We start from the raw sequence: 18,248 nt of genomic DNA, 5'->3' as shown, positions 1-18,248 counted from the left end.
ATACTAAGAAAATCAATGTATAAATGTTGAAATCTGAAGTAACAAAAGCCCAAAAATCTTAAAAACCAGGGCTATAAAATCTAGATTGATATTGTGGAGCTGTTTTAAATTCAAATTGCTTATTTTTCCTTACGCTTACTTAAATTACTGAATCGCTTTAGTATTGATCAGCTCATAAAACTAAATCTTGGAGAAATGCATAAAACAGAACTTAAATAGCATACCATTGTATCCCTCGAGAACATTTTCAACAATTGGCCTTGCACACTGGTTATATACATCAACTTGTTTAGTATTTGGGCCAAAAACAGTATCAAATGTGTACATCTTTGGTGGTTCTCCATGATTTCCATTTAGATTTTTTACCACAACAGATCCAAGTACGCTGTCAACCTAATAAGAAGCCAGTTAAAAATGTATTGCATATTACGACAACCACGCATAGTAAAAATATGGCAATAAAACCCATAAAAATATAAGTTATATCAAGTTCTAAAATTAAAGGGCCATTCAAGCAGTGTTCCGAGGTAGAAAATGTCAGGTACGTGGACCATAGAGTGGAAAATAGTGGAAAATTCCAGCCTGGACAAAAGTGAATTTAGTGGCCAATAAATAGTTTTACCACAGAAAATTATAAAATAATAAAAATATTTTTAACGCAGAAATTTCAGATTTGGGCTACTTAAGACAAATATATACCCTTGCCAAAAAATAAGTTGGATTTTAGTTAAATTTGTATTTAGATGGTATACACATTTTAGTTGATATTAGGTTGGTTTTAAGTAGGCTCAAGTTGTCAGCATATTTCAATAAACAAGTTAAAGGGGTAATTAGTTGTTATTTAGTTGGTGGGGAAATACTTATATCGTTAAGTTGGTAATTGGTTTAAAGTAGTCAGAAAATTGCATATTATTTTTTAAGTTGGCTTTAAGTCTAGTCTAGTTGGTGTAAAGTTGTTTTTAAGTAGGTTTTTAGTTAATATTTAGTTGGTATATTTGTCTCAAATACAAACTTAAAACCAACTTTAAGTAGTTCCTAGACAACTTATTTTTTGGTAAGGGTATGCATATGAATGGTCAGATTCTGATTAACATTAGACTAGTCAACAATGAGAAACTTTTATTTTAAGTATAACACTTAGTTTAGTTTATTTAAAAAAAAATATTTTTTTATTCGTAATGTTGAATATAGAGGTCGCTTTTAAATGCATTGCAATTTAAATGTTTTGTATTTATCATGAATGAATTTATATGTGTATCTATTATTTATTTCAATTATAATTGAACATTTAAAACCATTCAGTGTATCTTAATTTCGCACCGAAATTGGTTTTCGATCATTATTGTAGAAGACATTAGGGGGGTTCATTTGACCTCAAAAAAGGAAATAACGTCACCTTAGATTTTTTAATTTTTGTATATGTTATTTCTCCTGACCCAAGTAACTTAGATTTGAAATATCAACAATGAGAAACTTTTAATTTAAGTATAACAATTAGTTTATTTTATTTAAAATTTTTTTTTTATTTGTAATGTTGTATATAGAGGTTGCTTTTTCAATAAAGTGCAATTTAAATGTTTTGTATTTATCATAAATTAATTTGAATATCAATCTCTTATTTATTTCAATTATAATTTTAACATAAAAAAACATTAAGTGAATCTCAATTTGGCTCGAAAATTGGTTTTCGATCATTATTGTAGAATACATTTAGGGGTCCTCTAGACCCCGCCAAAACGGGAATGACGTCCCCTTTGATTATTTCAATTTTTTAATATGTTAGTTATTATGGCTAAAGTAGCTTATATTTAAAATATCAACAATGAGAAACGATTTATACGATGAAAAATTTTAATTATGATTTTGGGATTTAATTTTTTTATTTAAATTGCAATTTCATATGCTTCCTCTTCACCTTTTTATTGAGGAAGCTGCCCTTTTAGGTGCCTATAGGCTTAACCAAAATGGCTGGTGGAAGGCTAATAATTGGGAGCATAGCCACACCAAGCTCTTCCGAGATATTTCCATTCAGATGCCGATTTTAACAATGGGTTCTGATCTGATGGTTACTAAACTCCACTTTAGTAAACCTTTTGAGGTCAACTTCCCTAGCCGTGCGGAGTGGAGTCACTTGACCCTCGGTACCAGAGGAGAGATCGTCTGGTTCACTGATGGGTCTAAGACCCACTATGGCACTGGTGCGGGGATGTATTGCCTTACTAATAATTTTGGCTTTTATGAAAGCCTAGGGATACACACTAGTGTATTCCAGGCTGAAATTTTTGCCATTTGCTCCTGTGATGCTTACTGTTTACATCAGGGGTATCATGGGAAGGTTATCCAGATTTATTCAGATAGCCAGGCTGCTCTTAGAGCTCTCAGCCAGTATAGTATTCTTTCTAAACTGGTTTTTAGCTGCTTAGATCTCCTCTGCACTCTTGGGTTGCACAATAAAGTTCAACTTTGTTGGGTACCTGGGCATAAGGGGCATCTTGGGAACGAAAGTCCCGCTGCCTTGGCCAAGGAAGGTGCGAGGGCTGGGTTCATTGGTCCAGAACCTGCTCTCCCCATCTCCCGAGGACTTGTACGCGGCTTAATCTCCAAGTTTATGTCGGATCGTCAACTCAGACAATGGTCTGAAATTGAGGGTCAAAGGCAGGCCAAAGAGTTCACTCTTGGCCCATCTAGGGAGAGAGCTAGAGAATTACTCTCGCTCTCTAGGTCCAGTATTAGGATTGTTACTGGCCTACTTACAGGCCACTGCCATCTTAACAGACATTTAACGCTTAATGGGGTCAGTGATGACCCGATTTGCAGATCTTGTCTAGCTGAGGAGGAAACTGCCTCACATGTACTCTGTAGCTGCGATTACTATGCAGCCCAGAGGTTTGAGCATTTGGGTATGCATCGGTTGGAGACGTATGACGTCTCTAATATCACGGCCGGGCAGATTTTAAGCTTTATGTCGGCAATAGGACTTAATTAAGTCACCCAGTTTGGGGATGCACAATGGACCTTAGGTCGAAGTGTTTGGCTTGCCACCCCACTCAATAATAATAATAATAATAATGGCTAAAGTAGCTTATATTTAAAATATCAACAATGAGAAACGATTTATACGATGAAAAATTTTAATTATGATTTTGGGATTTAATTTTTTTATTTAAATTGCAATTTCTTCATTAAACTCCATTGAGAGAATGATTAGTTCATTTGCTTTTCACTAGATGAAGTGAAGATAAATTTCTACTATGCTCAACTTCTCGAAGAACAGTCCAAGGCACAACGAGTCACTACTCCTTTGTACCAAAGAATTTAAATCATATGTCGATTTCTAGACTTTCCGGAGAAAACGATTATTTTACGGTTTCTGTTTGGTAACAGAGAAACTTAATTTTTAAAGTATCACAATACGTGGCTTGCGTATATGGGGCAAAATTATACTTTGACGTTCTTCTTGATCTTAGAGAAGACCAGAACTAAGCTCTCATATTAAGGTTCTGCACCCTCACTGATTTGGGCATTCACACAAATCGCCAAGGAGAGACAATCTGTGCTGATCCCATTGTGGATATTTTATATATAATCGACTTGGGTCAAGATCACTAACATATTATAAAATCTAAATAATCGAAGGTGACGAAATTCCCGCTTTTGGGGGTCTAGAGAACACCCTAATGTCTTCTACAGTAATGACCTAAAACAAATTTCGGGGCCAAATTAAGATACACTTAATGGTTTTTAATGGTACAATTACAAATGAAATAAATAAGAGATCGATATTCAAATTAATTTTTGATAAATACAAAGAATTTAAATTGCACTTTATTGAAAAAGTAACCTCTATATACAACATTACAAATTAAAAATATTTTTTTCAAAATAAAATAAACTAATTGTTATACTTAAAATAAAAGTTTCTCATTGCCCTTACCAAAAAATAAGTTGGATTTCAGTTTGTATACACATTATTAGTTGATATGGAGTTGGTATTAAGTAGGCTCAAGTTGTCAGCATATTTCAAGTTACTATTAAAGGGGTAATAAGTTGTTATTCAGTTGGTAGGAAAATACTGCTTTTGCTAAGTTTATAATTAGTTGGTTTTTAGTAGTCAGGAAATTACATAATATTTTTAAGTTGGTTTTTAGATGTTTCCCTAGTAGGATTTAAGTTGGTTTTAAGTAGTTAAATGTAAATGTTGATTCTGGTTTAGTTGGAAATAAGTTGATTAATAAAGAGGATTTAAGTTATTTTTAAGTAGGCATTTGTCCCAAATACAAACTGAAAACCAAGTTGATATACAAGTTGTCCTAAGTGGTTTTTAGCCAACTTATTTTTTGGTAAGGGTGTTGATATTTCAAGTTACTTGCGTCAGGAGAAATAACATATAAAAAAATTAAAAAATCGAAGGTGACGTCATTTTCGTTTTTGGCGGTCAAATGAACCCCCTAATGTCTTCCGCAATAATTATCTAAAACAAATTTCGGTGCGAAATTAAGATACACAGAATGGTTTTTAATGTTCAATTATAATAGAAATAAATAATAGACACATATATAAATTCATTCATGATAAATACAAAACATTTAAATTGCACTGTATTGAAAAAGCGACCTCTATATGCAATATTACAAATTAAAAATATTTTTTTAAATAAAATAAACTAATTGTTATAATTAAAATTAACGTTTCTCATAGTTGATATTTCAAATCTAAGTTACTTGAGTCAGGAGAAATAGCATAAAAAAAATTAAAAAAATCGAAGGTGACGTCATTTTCGATTTTTGGGGGTTAAATGAACCCCCCTAATACCTTAATATCTTATACAATAAAAATCCGATATAAATTTCATTGCCAGATTCGGATTTGTTGTCGAATATGTGATAATGTGGCTTATTTTTATTAGTATTGGGTAATTTCACTGCGAGTTATGGTCAAATATTTGAATTTTTGGGGCCGCGAAGCCTTCGTTGTGTGTAAATTTCAATAAATCATAAAACGCCCAATTTTACAGCTAGAGGGCTTAAATTTTGGGAATTGTAACTATTTCAAGCCTACATTAACACAAAAAATTCATGTAAAAATTGGTGAGATAGTGCCTCCAACCTCTTGATTTCACATGGAATGACCCTCTAACATTGTAAGTTCAGTGTAAACTAAGACATTTTTACAATAAACTTGTTAAAAATTCATGGTTCGAAAAAACCGGGTTTTTTTTCCAAAAAGCCCAACCCAGTGGGTTTTTAATGGTTTTTTTTATTTGGGTGGGTTTTATAATTTCGTATACTATTTCCATATTTATATTAGACGATATTGCGAAAAACTTTAAACTAAGAGAAATTAGAAATGCCTTATGTCTAGCCCTGCTAAATAAAGAATATTTTCATCATTCGGCCAAGTTTGGTCAAAACTAAGAAACCCACTTGGATCAGAAAAAGCAGAAAAACTTATAAAAGCATACAGATACTGCAAAGTTGAACAAAATCCCTTACCAAAAAATAAGTTGACTTTTAGTTTGTATTTAGTTGGTATATACATTTTAGTTGGTATTAAGTTGGTTTTAAGTTGTCAGCATTTATCAATAAACTAGTTAAAGGGGTAATAAGTGGATATTAAGTTGGCAGTATGGTTTTAGTTGGTAATAAGTTGTTTTTATGCATGGTTTTAGTTAGTATTTGTCCCAAACACAAACTTAAAACCAAGTTCCTAGACCATTTAATTTTTGGTAAGGGAAGGACTAGTAGAAGTACCAAGATATAAGTTTCAAGTTAACAAGATAGTTAACTTTGTAAAGTTTGTATCGCATTACAATTCAGTCTAAGATATATATTAAAGTGGTCATTGCAAATTGAACTAGTTGGTTTTTCATTTAAAATGAGATATCCCTTACCAAAAAATAAGTTGGTTTTTAGTTGGTATTCACATTTAAGTTGATATTAAGTTGCTTTTAAGTGGTCCGCATATTTCAGTAAACTAGTTAAGTTGGTAATAAGATTGTTTTAAGTTGGTGGGAAAATACCTTTTTCTTTAAGTTGGTATTTAGTTGGTTTTTAGTGGTCAGAAAATTACATATTATTTTTTAAGTTGGTTATAAGTTGGTTCTTCAATTCTGATAAGTGGTCTTTATTAAGTAACATTTTAAGTAAGTTTTAAGTTGGCTTTAAGTGGTCTTTATTAAGTAACATTTTAAGTAACATTTTAAGTTTTTAGTTGGTTTTAAGTTGGTGTTAAGTTGTTTTGAAGTAGGTTTTTAGTTGGTATTTAGTTGGTATTTGTCTCAAATACAAACTTAAAACCAACTTAAATAGTTCTTAGACCACTTATTTTTTGGTAAGGGATGAAAGTGGGATTTTTCTGAGGTGGGTTTTTAGAGGTAGGTTTTTTGTTTTTGAGCCCTGCAAAAATTTAATTCCAATTACTTTTTTAAGCTTTTTCTTTATTAGCCACTTTTTGCCAATGGCCTGGACTTTTCTCAAGAGACTGAGAGCAAGAGAATACTTGGATTTGAAATAAGAAACTAGTATCGGCGCAAGGTCTCATATTTATAGTGAAATCATTTCAAAGCATCAATAATAAATTAGAAATAAAATTGCGCCATACCTCAATAATATGTTTGAATCCTGTTTGAACTTCCTTCTCATTTAGTGGTCGACACCTTACAACAACTTTCACATTTTCTGAATTTTCAGACATTTTATCAGCCTAAAACATTAATTAATAATAAACATAATAAATCACAGTTCACTGAGGTTGCATTATAGAGCCTGTCCAATTTGGCACATGGACATAGTTAATTAATTTAAATTTTTTGAACAATAAAATATCAGAGATTCTATTTATGTTAGTTTCCTCATCAAATTAATGATATTTTGAAGTTAAAGGGGCTCAAAAGTTTGGTGGCAAAAAAAGGAAAAACAGTATGCTTTTTATCCTCCCCAACCCCTCACTCGGCCTTGGCAGAGGCGGGCAGAGTCAACCATAAATTTCGCACTTTACTGACTTTACACACATTTAGCCACTGAACTTTTGAGCCCCTTTAACCTTCTAAAACTCATTGATGAATTTGATGGATCTAGCATATAATGGTAAAAACATAATTTTCAAATATTGAAGAAATCGATAAAAATTTTTAGTCATTTGTATAAAAAATAAAAGGGTTTGTCCAACATGTTTTTGTCTATATTATATTACTGAAATACCTATAGTTGAATTGTTTCATAAAATAACTATGAAATTACTCTATGAAAAATATAATAAGTTCAATTATTAATTGCTCTTCTGCTATTAGTTACATTAAGTTTTAGTTACAGGCAAAAGCACCCCCGTTGTCCCCATTGTATGTACAATTTATACTTACCCCCATCTTTGTAAATGAATGCAATATGTATGACACCAGTAACAAAACACTGACTGATAACTGGACCAATGTTCGAAAATGTAAAAGCCCTACAATGCCACAATATTGAAAATGTGTTTTTTAGAATAAAATTTATTTATTAATCAAATAAAAAAAGAAAATGACTGCTGGAAATAAAGAAAGAGCAGAGAAATGAAATCCTTACAATCAATTGAGTAGACCCATAAGCCTATCAAGATGACCCCCTAAGTTTCAATTGGGCATAAAGGCGCATGTATTCAGCACTAGACAGACGCAGCTAGGAGACAAAAAAATAGAATCAACGCTACCTGTCAGAGAAAAAAGACCAAATCCTGCCAAACCCCGTCCCTCCTCACCCCTACCAACTATACTAGCTCTTGCCATCTGGTAGCATGCATTGGAGAATTTGTGCATAAGTTTGTTTTTCACCACCAGACAGATTCATATAGCCAGTTAAACGTTAAAATCCCATTCTTTTCAAATTTAGGGGGCTTTGAGAGTTTTATGATAGAACTTGTAAATGGAGATGGGCCTTGTTTAAACAGCAACTCACGTGTATCACCAAGAATATATTTATTCCTACTTCAGGAAGGGTTGGATGGTTTAAACCACTGTGGTTTTTTTTTGTTTTTGCTCCAGTTCCAGTAAGAGCTAGAGCTGGGTAGCCTTAACAGCTCTGTAGTGTTCACAAGTAAATAAATTAATTGAGAACATTGTTATACAATTAGAAGGTAGTTAATTTTAGTATTAACTGTGGTTTAAGCCAATAAAACTGGTTTAAATAAGGTTTAATTGGTTTAAACTAAAAAAATCTTGGTTGTGATTTCGGTTTTTTTCCAACCCTAGCTGACTTGGAGAATGATTTCTAGAGATGTAGCTCCCAATCCCCTTCATGCTTGAAGAATAAGCTCTTCCCCTTCTAAAAACTCAACTAAGCCCAGTATCTCATAGGTTCTCTAAGTCTTCTAACTGCCTAAAAGGATGGAAGAAAACGCGAATGAAGTTTTACCTTCCTCCCACACGTGCAAGAGGAAATTGTGTATTTTCTCAACATACTCAGTCTTCCGAACTATAACTAAATACATTCCAGGAACTACCTTAAGTTACGAAAACCAGTCATTATAACTCTTAATATCCGAAAAAAGTAACATTTTTGGAGCCACTTTGGGTTAGGGTTCCTGTATAATCCCTACTTGCACAGACACTAAATTAATTTTTAAATTATATATGTATAGTAGATGAAAATCAAATAACTAAGAAGCTTATAACATTAGTCGCTTGGTGGATCTATAGTAACTGAAAAGGCTAATTGCAGTAATATTACACACCAATGGATCAATAATCAAAGCCAATGAAAAGTAGACTTTCCTCGCCTCTGTGCAGGGTTGCTAAAACCTCTAACCTAAGGTTCTACTTAATTTCTACATCTCTCATTTTCAAGGTCACTTGGACTGAAGCCATTTTCTACAATTTTCAAAGAAAGAGGTGGTTTTTTTGACAACGCATTATAAATGCTTGTAATGCTTAAAGGGCAACCAAAGTGGCGTGAGGAAAAACATGTGGCAGAAACTTCTCAAAATTGTCAAAATAGCCACACCATTGTCACTAACCAGAATAACTGACTCTTCCAGCCATTGGTAACAGTGAGTCAGATGGAGTTACCAAATACGCTGCCATAGCCAGAGAATACATTTTTTAAGGTTAAAATAATACTGGTGATTCCATCCTATTATTAATCTTGGATGATAACTTAATTATCTATTAACAAATCCTTGTTATTATATTCCCAGTCCATTAAGGCTACATATTACTCATGCTTAAACAGAAACACCAATAGTTTTATTTCTATAAGCCTATCCCACCTCTGTCAAAGCTAAAATAATAAAGACCTCATACCCTAGATTTGAAATAATTCCTTGCATTTACCCACTTCCTGCCGAAACTCAAAAAATTTGCTCCATCATTACCATGGCAACCAACTATAGATAGTACACTACAGCTGCAACAACTGATGGAGTCCAATTTATCAGAGGTCTCGTGCCAGTAGTGGGTAATAACCTCCTTACAAAATAGTCATTCAGAAAGCCCGTTTTGCATCAACGTGTTCCCTTGACCACATGCATCTCCAGTGACTTGCAGTATGGCGGATGCTTCTAATTTCGTAAGAGCATTTACCCAATTAAACACTGATAATTATAAAAGTTGGAGCTGGGAGATTCAAGAACGATTAAAAGAAAAGGAATGGCTCTGAGCATATGCCAAAGGGTTAAGGAGTTAGTGAAGATGATAAGAAGAAATTCAGTACAAAAGTGGTCAAGGCCTATTCCATGATCGCCTTATCTCTCAGTGAAGAAGTTCGATGCCTGATTGTAGAAACAACTAGTCCACGTGAAGCTTGGGATGCTTTACGAGATGCATCTCTACGGGCGGAATTTTATACGATATGCTGTCAACCTGGAGAATCCATCCCTGCCTTTGTAGGGCGATTATACGATGTTAAACAACAATTAGTTGAAGTGGGTGAGACAGTTAAAGACAGCGATATCTCGTATCAGTTAATTAACAAGTTACCAAAGGAATATGAAAATTTGGTTCAACAAATTTATCATTATGATGATGCACAGATCACTCCGTTGAATATTAAGAAGACGTTACTAGCGGAATATAGTCGGCAACTACAGAGGGAAGAATCTCACATGAAATCAGATGCACTAACTGTTCAGACTAAGACTAGAGATAGACGATCGCAGCCCGTGTTTCGAGGTGGGACCAATCACAGTTCTATTTTTGGAGGTACCTGTTTTAATTGTCACAGGCCTGGCCATCGAGCTAATGATTGTCGAGGCAGGGCTCAAACCAGAGCACAATATCGTGGACGAAGCAGCAGTTATGGTAACAATCGCCGAGGCTCATACAATCGGGAGGTATTATTTGCATCTGCCCAACGTTCTTCAGTAACGTCCAGTGAATGGATCATTGACACGGCGGCTACACATCATTTTTGCAATGACAAGTCCTTATTTCAACGTATTTCTCCAATTGACGCGGAAGCACGATGCGGTGAAGGGAAATCAAGATTTAAAGGGGAAGGTGACATACGCATACAAGTTGAAGGTTACTATGGTGACATACATCTTCTAACCAATGTCATGTACACGCCTGGTATGAGACGGAACCTTATTTCCGGTAGAATCATAGATCAAGCAGGTCTAAAGTCAGTCGCTTTTAATTCCAAGTATACCGTTTACGATAAAAGAGGTCAGTTCCTGTTCCAGGCTGAATTGTCAGAGGATAATTTCTACACGTTGAAAAATACGAGAGTTCTAGTGGGAGAAGCGTATACTAGTTCTTCACCTGATCACATTGGGTCCAAAGATATTGACATTTGGCATCGCAGACTTGGACATGTCAATGAGAGAGATTTAAAATATATGGCTTCACATCACATGTTGAGAGGACCGAGCCCACTTACCAGAGAGTTAACGACTTGCGTACCATGTCATTTGAGTAAAAGCACGAAATCCAGTCATAAAGGCTTGGGCGAAATTAGAAGTACGAGAATCCTAGAGCTTATACATACCGATGTGTGGGGACCATCTCCGGTTGCATCATTAGTAGGTGCTCGCTATTTCACTACCTTCATTGATGATTTCAGTAGACGAATCTGGGTCTACACTATGGCTCGTAAGGGCGACGTTTTTGAGATGTTTAGTAAATTTCGGAGGTTGGTGGAGAATCAATCTGGCCTCAAGATTAGCGCAATCCGGACGGATAATGGCCTTGAATATTGTAATCATTAGTTTGCACATCATTGTGAAGAAAGAGGCATAATTCACCTGCCATGAACGGTGTGGCTGAGAGGGCCAACAGAACTTTACTTAATATGACCCGAACCTTTATGAAAGATACCAGTCTACCGCAAGTCCTATGGGCTGAGCTGGTCACAACAGCCGCATACTTAAAGAACAGGCAGAAGCATTCCTTGGTTGGAGATCGAACAGCACATAGTTATTGAGTGGAAATGGTGCCAAGTGCAAATCATTTACGGAGAATCGGCTGTCTCGCTTTCACCAATATTCCCAAGCAGAAACAACGCAATAAATTTCAGAACAGAGGGAAGATGGGAATATTAGTTGGTTATGCATTCCATTCCAAGGGCTACCGTATTTACTTTCCATCTGGAAGGAAGATTTCCGAGACTATGCATGTCCGTTTCGATGAACGTATCAAAGGGATGGAGTATATTACTAACTCTCGCCGGGGAGAAGGACTAGTTCTTCATTGGCCGCAAGACGACTCTATAATAATAATAATAATAATAATAATCAGCTAGGCTAATACCCACGGCACCACCTTAGGCCTAAGTCATCGAGCGACTTTTAAAGCCTTTAATTCAGGTGGCCGGGTTACAATGCGTAGGAGGGTGGTGGCAAGCCCTGCAAGCCACGCGAGCCAACAGCTCCCTACACTAACTATTACCGTTAACCTCAACAAGTTTTTATGGAAGGGGAAACCGAAGAGCTCGGGGGAAAACCCCTTAAACCAGTGGGGAGAGAACTTGCAAACTCAACGCAGAAGGAGTTATTCCGAGTTTTCACCCAATGCCACAAGCTGGGATCGAACCCGGCTCCTCTTGCTGCGAGGCGAAAGTGCTAACCACTCCGCCACCCCACATATAAGATACCCCAGCTCCTGTGCCGACTCCGGGTCAAGCATCAACACCCTCACAAGTTCAAATCATCAGTCGCTGTTTCACAAAGCTCAGTTACTTCACAATCACCGATTGGGGGAACTCCGGTTCCGAACTTACTAGCGGGTTGGCGGCGAGATGTTGTTGTGAAAAGTGGAGCATCAAAGGGGACAGTTGATATCTATTATTACAATCCAGATGGTGACAAGTTTCGATCAAAGGTAGAAGTTCAGAAGTATCTTACCGACAATAATTTGGATCATGCTATTGACGCTTGGGATTTTTCAAGGAAGAATCAAATCGCATCACTTTTCTCATCTGTAACCGATGAAGATATTTCTGAGGTTTATGAAAATTACTGCACAGAGTTGGTAATTCCAAAGACATATCAGCAAGCCATGACATCTCCTCAAACTGAAGAATGGCGATTAGCCATGGACGCCGAGATGAACACCTTGAGCGAACGTAAAGTAGCAGAAGTCATCGAGAAGCCAGATAATAAGAAGATTTTAGGTTGTAGATGGGTTTACACAATTAAGAAAAATCATGAAGGCAAGATACTACGCTACAAAGCCAGAATAGTGGCTCAAGGAAGAAGGCGTCAGGAAGGTGTTGATTACGATTCGACGTTCTCACCAGTAGTCAATTTTACTCTAATTAGGTTCTTTATTTCATTATTCGTCATGATTTTTGGATGGGTCCATTGCCAAATGGATGTAAAAAACGCATATCTATATGGAAAATTAGATAGAGAGATTTTCATGAAGCAGATACCTGGATATGAAGTTGCAAGCACTAGTACTCATTGTCTGAAATTAATAGTCACTCTATGGTCTTCAGCAGAGTTGCCGCCATTGGTTCGAAGAGTTGGACAAAACTTTCAATGAGCTAAGATTCAGGAAGTTTCTGGGCACGAATTGCGTTTATTATGTACCGTATCAAGCAATTGTTTTAGTATACGTAGATGATTTGGTGGTATTAGCCAAAACAGATGATATCATCCAAGATATTTACAAGTTACTGTCGGTAAAGTACGATTTGAAATTACTGGGACCCATTCGGAAACTGCTCGGAGTTTGTTTTGAGACATTAAAAGATGGTTCACTCCAGTTACATCAATCAGAGCATATAGAGACGATTGCCAAGAAATTTAACATAATTAATGAGGATCGAGTCAGTATGCCCATGAGCACTGGGATTATTCTAACTCGTCAAGATTGCCCTACTACTGAAGATGACAAGAAGCAGATGTCCCGTTTTCCATTTAAATCTTTAATTGGATGCCTATTATTTGTGGCACAGAGGACAAGGCCAGACATCCTGTATACGGTAATCGCCTTGTCTCAGTTCAGCAGTAACCCTGGCCTAGTACATTGGCAGTGTCTATGTCAACTGGCAAGGTACTTGATGACTACATCCAGTCATGGTCTCGTCTAAGAGAAGCAGCATATTCCGGTCCTACGTATCTTCAGCGACAGTGACTGGGCGGCAGATCGAGATACTCGTGTTGAGTATAATATTAATTTGTCTTTGATTAAAGAGTTTAGGTTTGTTTATCAGATAAGATAAGACGAGATTTGTTTTTTGAGTGGGTCATGTGACCTTATTTCGTGGAAGGGTTTATTTGTTGTCTGGTCTGGCAGACATGTGCTGATCAGATTGTTATTGGAATGGCGAGGTAACTAGTTTTTGAGATGATGCCTCTTAGCTTAGTTCGATTAGTCTTCTGTAAATAATGTATATAACTTTTAACTTATTTACTAAACGTGTTCTAACCTCTACATGGCCTTGTTTTTGCCCCAACAGGTTTCAGTCAATTCATCATAATTGTTGAACACGGTACACGTAATTAAATCGTTTTTCGCTATTAAGCCCTTAGGAATACAGGACTTCGATTCGGATATATCAGTCACTAACTGGGTCTCAAATTCTTCGGCGCGGTTATAATTCAAAATGTGACCATGTCTGTTAAAAGTTACTCCATGACCTTTTTGCTACCTGTCATACTTTTTACCGCCAAAATGAGAGTAATAAGTTTAGCTGTTAAATGCAACCTTTTGACACTGTAAACAGTGTGTCTTGCGCGAGTGCCTGAATTCTAGTTTGGTATTTTGGGGACTGTTTACCATAAGGTCCAGCGACTAATGCTTCAAAAAAAGTAATTGCTAAAGCCGGCGGATCACCGTCTCCTTGTAGTAGCTGCTACAGAGTGTAAGAATCGGGTAATTCCTTTTTCTCTGTGGGTAAAATTGCCCTTCAAATCATATATCCTGCTTTTCTAACGAAATTTTCAGGGTCAGAAGATTTAAGTTTCTCACGCAATGAGATTACTGTCGAATCAGAAACTATTTCTTGACTGTATATAATACTTTGTTTTGGCTTTGAGGAGTCAATTACAATTTTACCAGTGAAGTGCTTAAGAAGTTTATCTTTAAGATGTTGAACCTGATACTCACTGTTTTATAGTTCATCGTTAAATTCTTCTTGGAGAAGCGAAATATAAAGAAAGTACATCCTTTTCGTCAATTACTTTTCTTAGAAGAACCGGAACCGAACCGCGGCAACCCTAACCATAATTGGGATCGGTTTTCTTTTCATATGCAATTTTGGCGCGTTTTGAGCATGAAGCATGACAACAAGAATGGTAACATACTTCTGACGCTACAAAATCACATTCAACGACAAATGTAAGCAAATTACATGTGATCATCAACTTTATTTGCTGCTTCACATATGGAGAATTCCATGCATTTAGTACGACACTGAATCAATTGTTGTTTTTTATAGTTAATTTTCTTGCCATTTTTCCTGCAGAAAACACAAACTCGCGGTAAAACTCTATCACCTTGGGAATCGTCTCTTTTTTTTGTCTGGATGAACGTTTGTGGTGTATTTATTACTTACGGCACTGTTGGAAATTGCGGTAAAATTTTTGTAGCAATGGTAATGGTAATCATGTTTGGTATCAACAATTTTTGGAAGATTATCAAGCATACTTTTACACTTCAAACTTTTCTGCTCCTGACGAATTGAGGCACAGTTTTTAACTTTATTGAAAGATTTTGTAGTAGACTTGAGAACTTTTCCTTTTTTCGAATTATTTACGACATGTATTATGAGCACACACTCTTCTTGGTCACTACCGAGCCTTTCAACATCTTGCTCCATTGATAAATTTAACTTTATTTTATTTAAAAATATTAAATATAGCTGCATGTAAAAAAATATCTAGCTTGTTGCTCGAAAGAGTTCCTACAGTAAACTGCCGATCGTACCGCGTACAAAAGGTGATAACTATTGTGATGTGTAAACGTTTTGTCACTTTGACCTACCGCCACTAGGGAGCGTCATCATGCAGGTTATTTTGTCTATTTGTCTAATCAGTCAGTTCTGGACTAGCTCTTCTAGTGATAACTTCGTAAAATATGTTTTCCCTAACTTATTGTACATAGCTTGTAAATATATGAGTTTTAATATTATTTAACAAAATAAACTATGTCCGTTTAACGCAAATATTAGTGTTTTATTTTCCAAACCTCAACAAGTGGTAGCAGAGCGTGGTTACTTTCCTCAATGTGGCGCCGATTTTTAGAACGGTTTTAAAAACGGGCCTATTCTTCATTGGACATGCATGGTTTTTGAAAACGATTTTGGCCAAGGGTTTGGTCTGCAGGATGTATCAAGGTATTGTTCCAGTTTAAATGTTTTGTACAAGATTTTCAAGTTAAAGAACTGCAAACCAAATAAGTCAAGATAACAAAATGGCGGAAGGCATATCTTTGGTTGCTCATATGACTAAGTTACATTCAAGCAATAATTATAGAAGTTGGCAATATGAAATTAAAATGATTCTAAACGAAAGATTGCTTTGGGGAATAGTAGATAAATCTGAAACTGCGCCAGGCTCAGAGGCTAAAGAGGAACTGAAACAAAAATATAAAGAGAGAGGCCAAGGCTTATTCTATATTAGCACTAAGCATTAATGAAGATTTAAGAAGTATAATAGAGGGTGTACAAACTGCTGCTGGCATATGGGATGCTCTTCAAAATGTTTTTGAGCCTAAGTCAAGAGCAAGAATTGCTGTTTTAAAAAAAGAATTTAACAACCTTGAATTTCAAGTAGGTGAAACCATGCCTTGGTTTATAGGAAGAGTTATGGCAGTTAAGAGACAGTAGGACAACGCTGGGAAGAAGATCGATGATGATGAAGTTGCGTACCAACTCATTGGATCATTGCCTGAGTCATATCAACCTTTGGTTCAACATATGTATCAATTAGATGATGCAGCTTTTACGTCGGAAGCGATCAAGAACATTTTACTGGCCGAGTATGGGAGGCAAAACCAAGCGGTTTTTCAGGAATCAAACGGTAATGCATTAGTTGTCCAGAAAAAGTTAAATGGTTCACGAGAAGATAACCAAAACCGGGATAACTCACTGAAGCAACGAGAAGATAAATTTCAAGGAATTTGTTACAATTGTCGAAATAGAGGACACAAGGTGGAAAGTTGCCAACTAGAAAAACCCGGACGTGGGAGGAGTTTCCGGAGAGGCACTCGGGGTCGGAGAGGTCGTTCAAATGAGATGATGTCAAGACGGGGGTTCTTGGCAACGGCTTTTTGTACATCCAACGCCACAGACCAGTGGATTATTGACTCTGGGGCAACGCATCATTTTTGCAACCGAAGAGACTGGTTTAGTACGTATACTGCATCTGCGGAAGATGATGTCAAGATTGGAGTTGGGAAGATCAAGTCCGAGGGGTTTGGAGATATCTGGATTGAAACTGACAACCATGGGCGCAAGCAACGATTTCGTCTAAACAACGTTATTTATACTCCCAGTATGAGACGAAATTTACTGTCAGGGAGATTAATTAATCGATGAAGCTGGTTTCAAGGGTGTAATGAAGAGATCATTTTTTACCATATATTTTCCGGATGGAGAATTTGCTTTCCAAGCTAAGCTGCGGAATAATCTATACGTACTGGATGGGAGCGTCATACATGACTATGATTGTCAAAAAGAAGTGGGAGAATCTTATGACACTTCAGCAACGAAAAACACTCCCAACGCTATCGAGATATGGCATCGCAGACTGGGTCACATAAATGAAAATGTTCTTAAATAGTAGTCGCAATGGGATGGATACACTGCCATCTAGACGTAAAAAATGCATACCTATACGGAACCCTAGATCAAGAGACGTATATGACAATGGTACCTGGTTTTGAAATGGCAAACGTTTTATCACATTGTATTAAATTGAAGAAGGCTTTGTATGGATTGCAACAAAGTGGGCTGCAATGGTTCAAGGAACTTGACCGATCTTTTAAAGAGTTGGGTTTTCAAAAATTCCCCGGAACAAATTGTATATATCACATACCCAATCACGTCATAATCCTAGTATATGTTGACGACTTGGCAGTACTAGCGAAGAATAATAACATATTAGAAGATACGTACCGAAAATTGTCAGAAAAGTATGAATTAAAAAGACTGGGACCTCTGAAGAAATTCTTAGGTGTTGAATTTGAAGATGTAAAGAATGGAATGAAACTTCACCAATCGACTTACATCAAAGAAATGGCTGGAAAGTTTGGAATACATCTGGAGAAAACAGTCAACCTGCCTATGAATTGACGAAAGAAGATTGTCCAGTTGAAGAGGCAGAGAAAGAACATATGAATAAATTTCCATATCGTTCATTAATAGGAAGATTATTATTTATAGCCCATAGAACCAGGCCAGATATACTGTTTCCTGTGATAGTTCTATCGCAGTTTAACAGTAATCCAGGGTTTCAACACTGGAAACTTCTATGCCAGCTCACCAGATTCGTATTATCAACTGCAGATTGGGGATTACATTATCAGAAACAACAGAATACCAGATAAGTCGCATACACAGACAGTGACTATGCATCAGATCGAGATTCAAGACATTCAATAAACGGTTATGTATTCTATGTCGGAACATCACCAGTCATCTGGAGAGCTATGAAGCAGAAAAGTGTCACACTATCTACGATGGAAGCAGAATTCATTAGTATATCAGAGACTGTTAAAGAACTTTTATGGTTGATGCCCATAATCAATGATTTACACATTTTTGGTATAAATTTTCCCAAGACATTAATTTTCTGTGATAACCAATCCGCTATACATTTTACTAAAAATA

The 18,248-nt window shown here is 36.1% G+C and overlaps 1 protein-coding gene across 1 annotated transcript in view; it reads right to left on the bottom strand.

Moving 5' to 3' along the window:
• Positions 1-18,248, bottom strand: part of LOC149966723 (kinesin-like protein KIF3A) — a 31,085-nt gene that overhangs the window by 10,725 nt on the left and 2,112 nt on the right. The window contains exons 2-4 of the mRNA XM_090153966.1: positions 7,358-7,446; positions 6,601-6,702; positions 225-393 (exon numbers count right to left, since the gene is read on the bottom strand). Of these exons, the coding sequence (XP_090010092.1) occupies positions 225-393; positions 6,601-6,702; positions 7,358-7,363 (277 nt within the window). The 5' untranslated portion in view covers positions 7,364-7,446. The remainder of the gene's footprint in view (positions 1-224; positions 394-6,600; positions 6,703-7,357; positions 7,447-18,248) is intronic.

Source organism: Leiobunum rupestre, chromosome 1 (genome assembly GCF_980474605.1).
Source record: "Leiobunum rupestre chromosome 1, qqLeiRupe1.1.hap1, whole genome shotgun sequence".
NCBI lineage: Eukaryota > Metazoa > Arthropoda > Arachnida > Opiliones > Sclerosomatidae > Leiobunum > Leiobunum rupestre.
The sequence above is the reverse complement of the archived record's forward strand: the minus strand, read 5'-3'. Positions and strand labels throughout refer to the sequence as shown.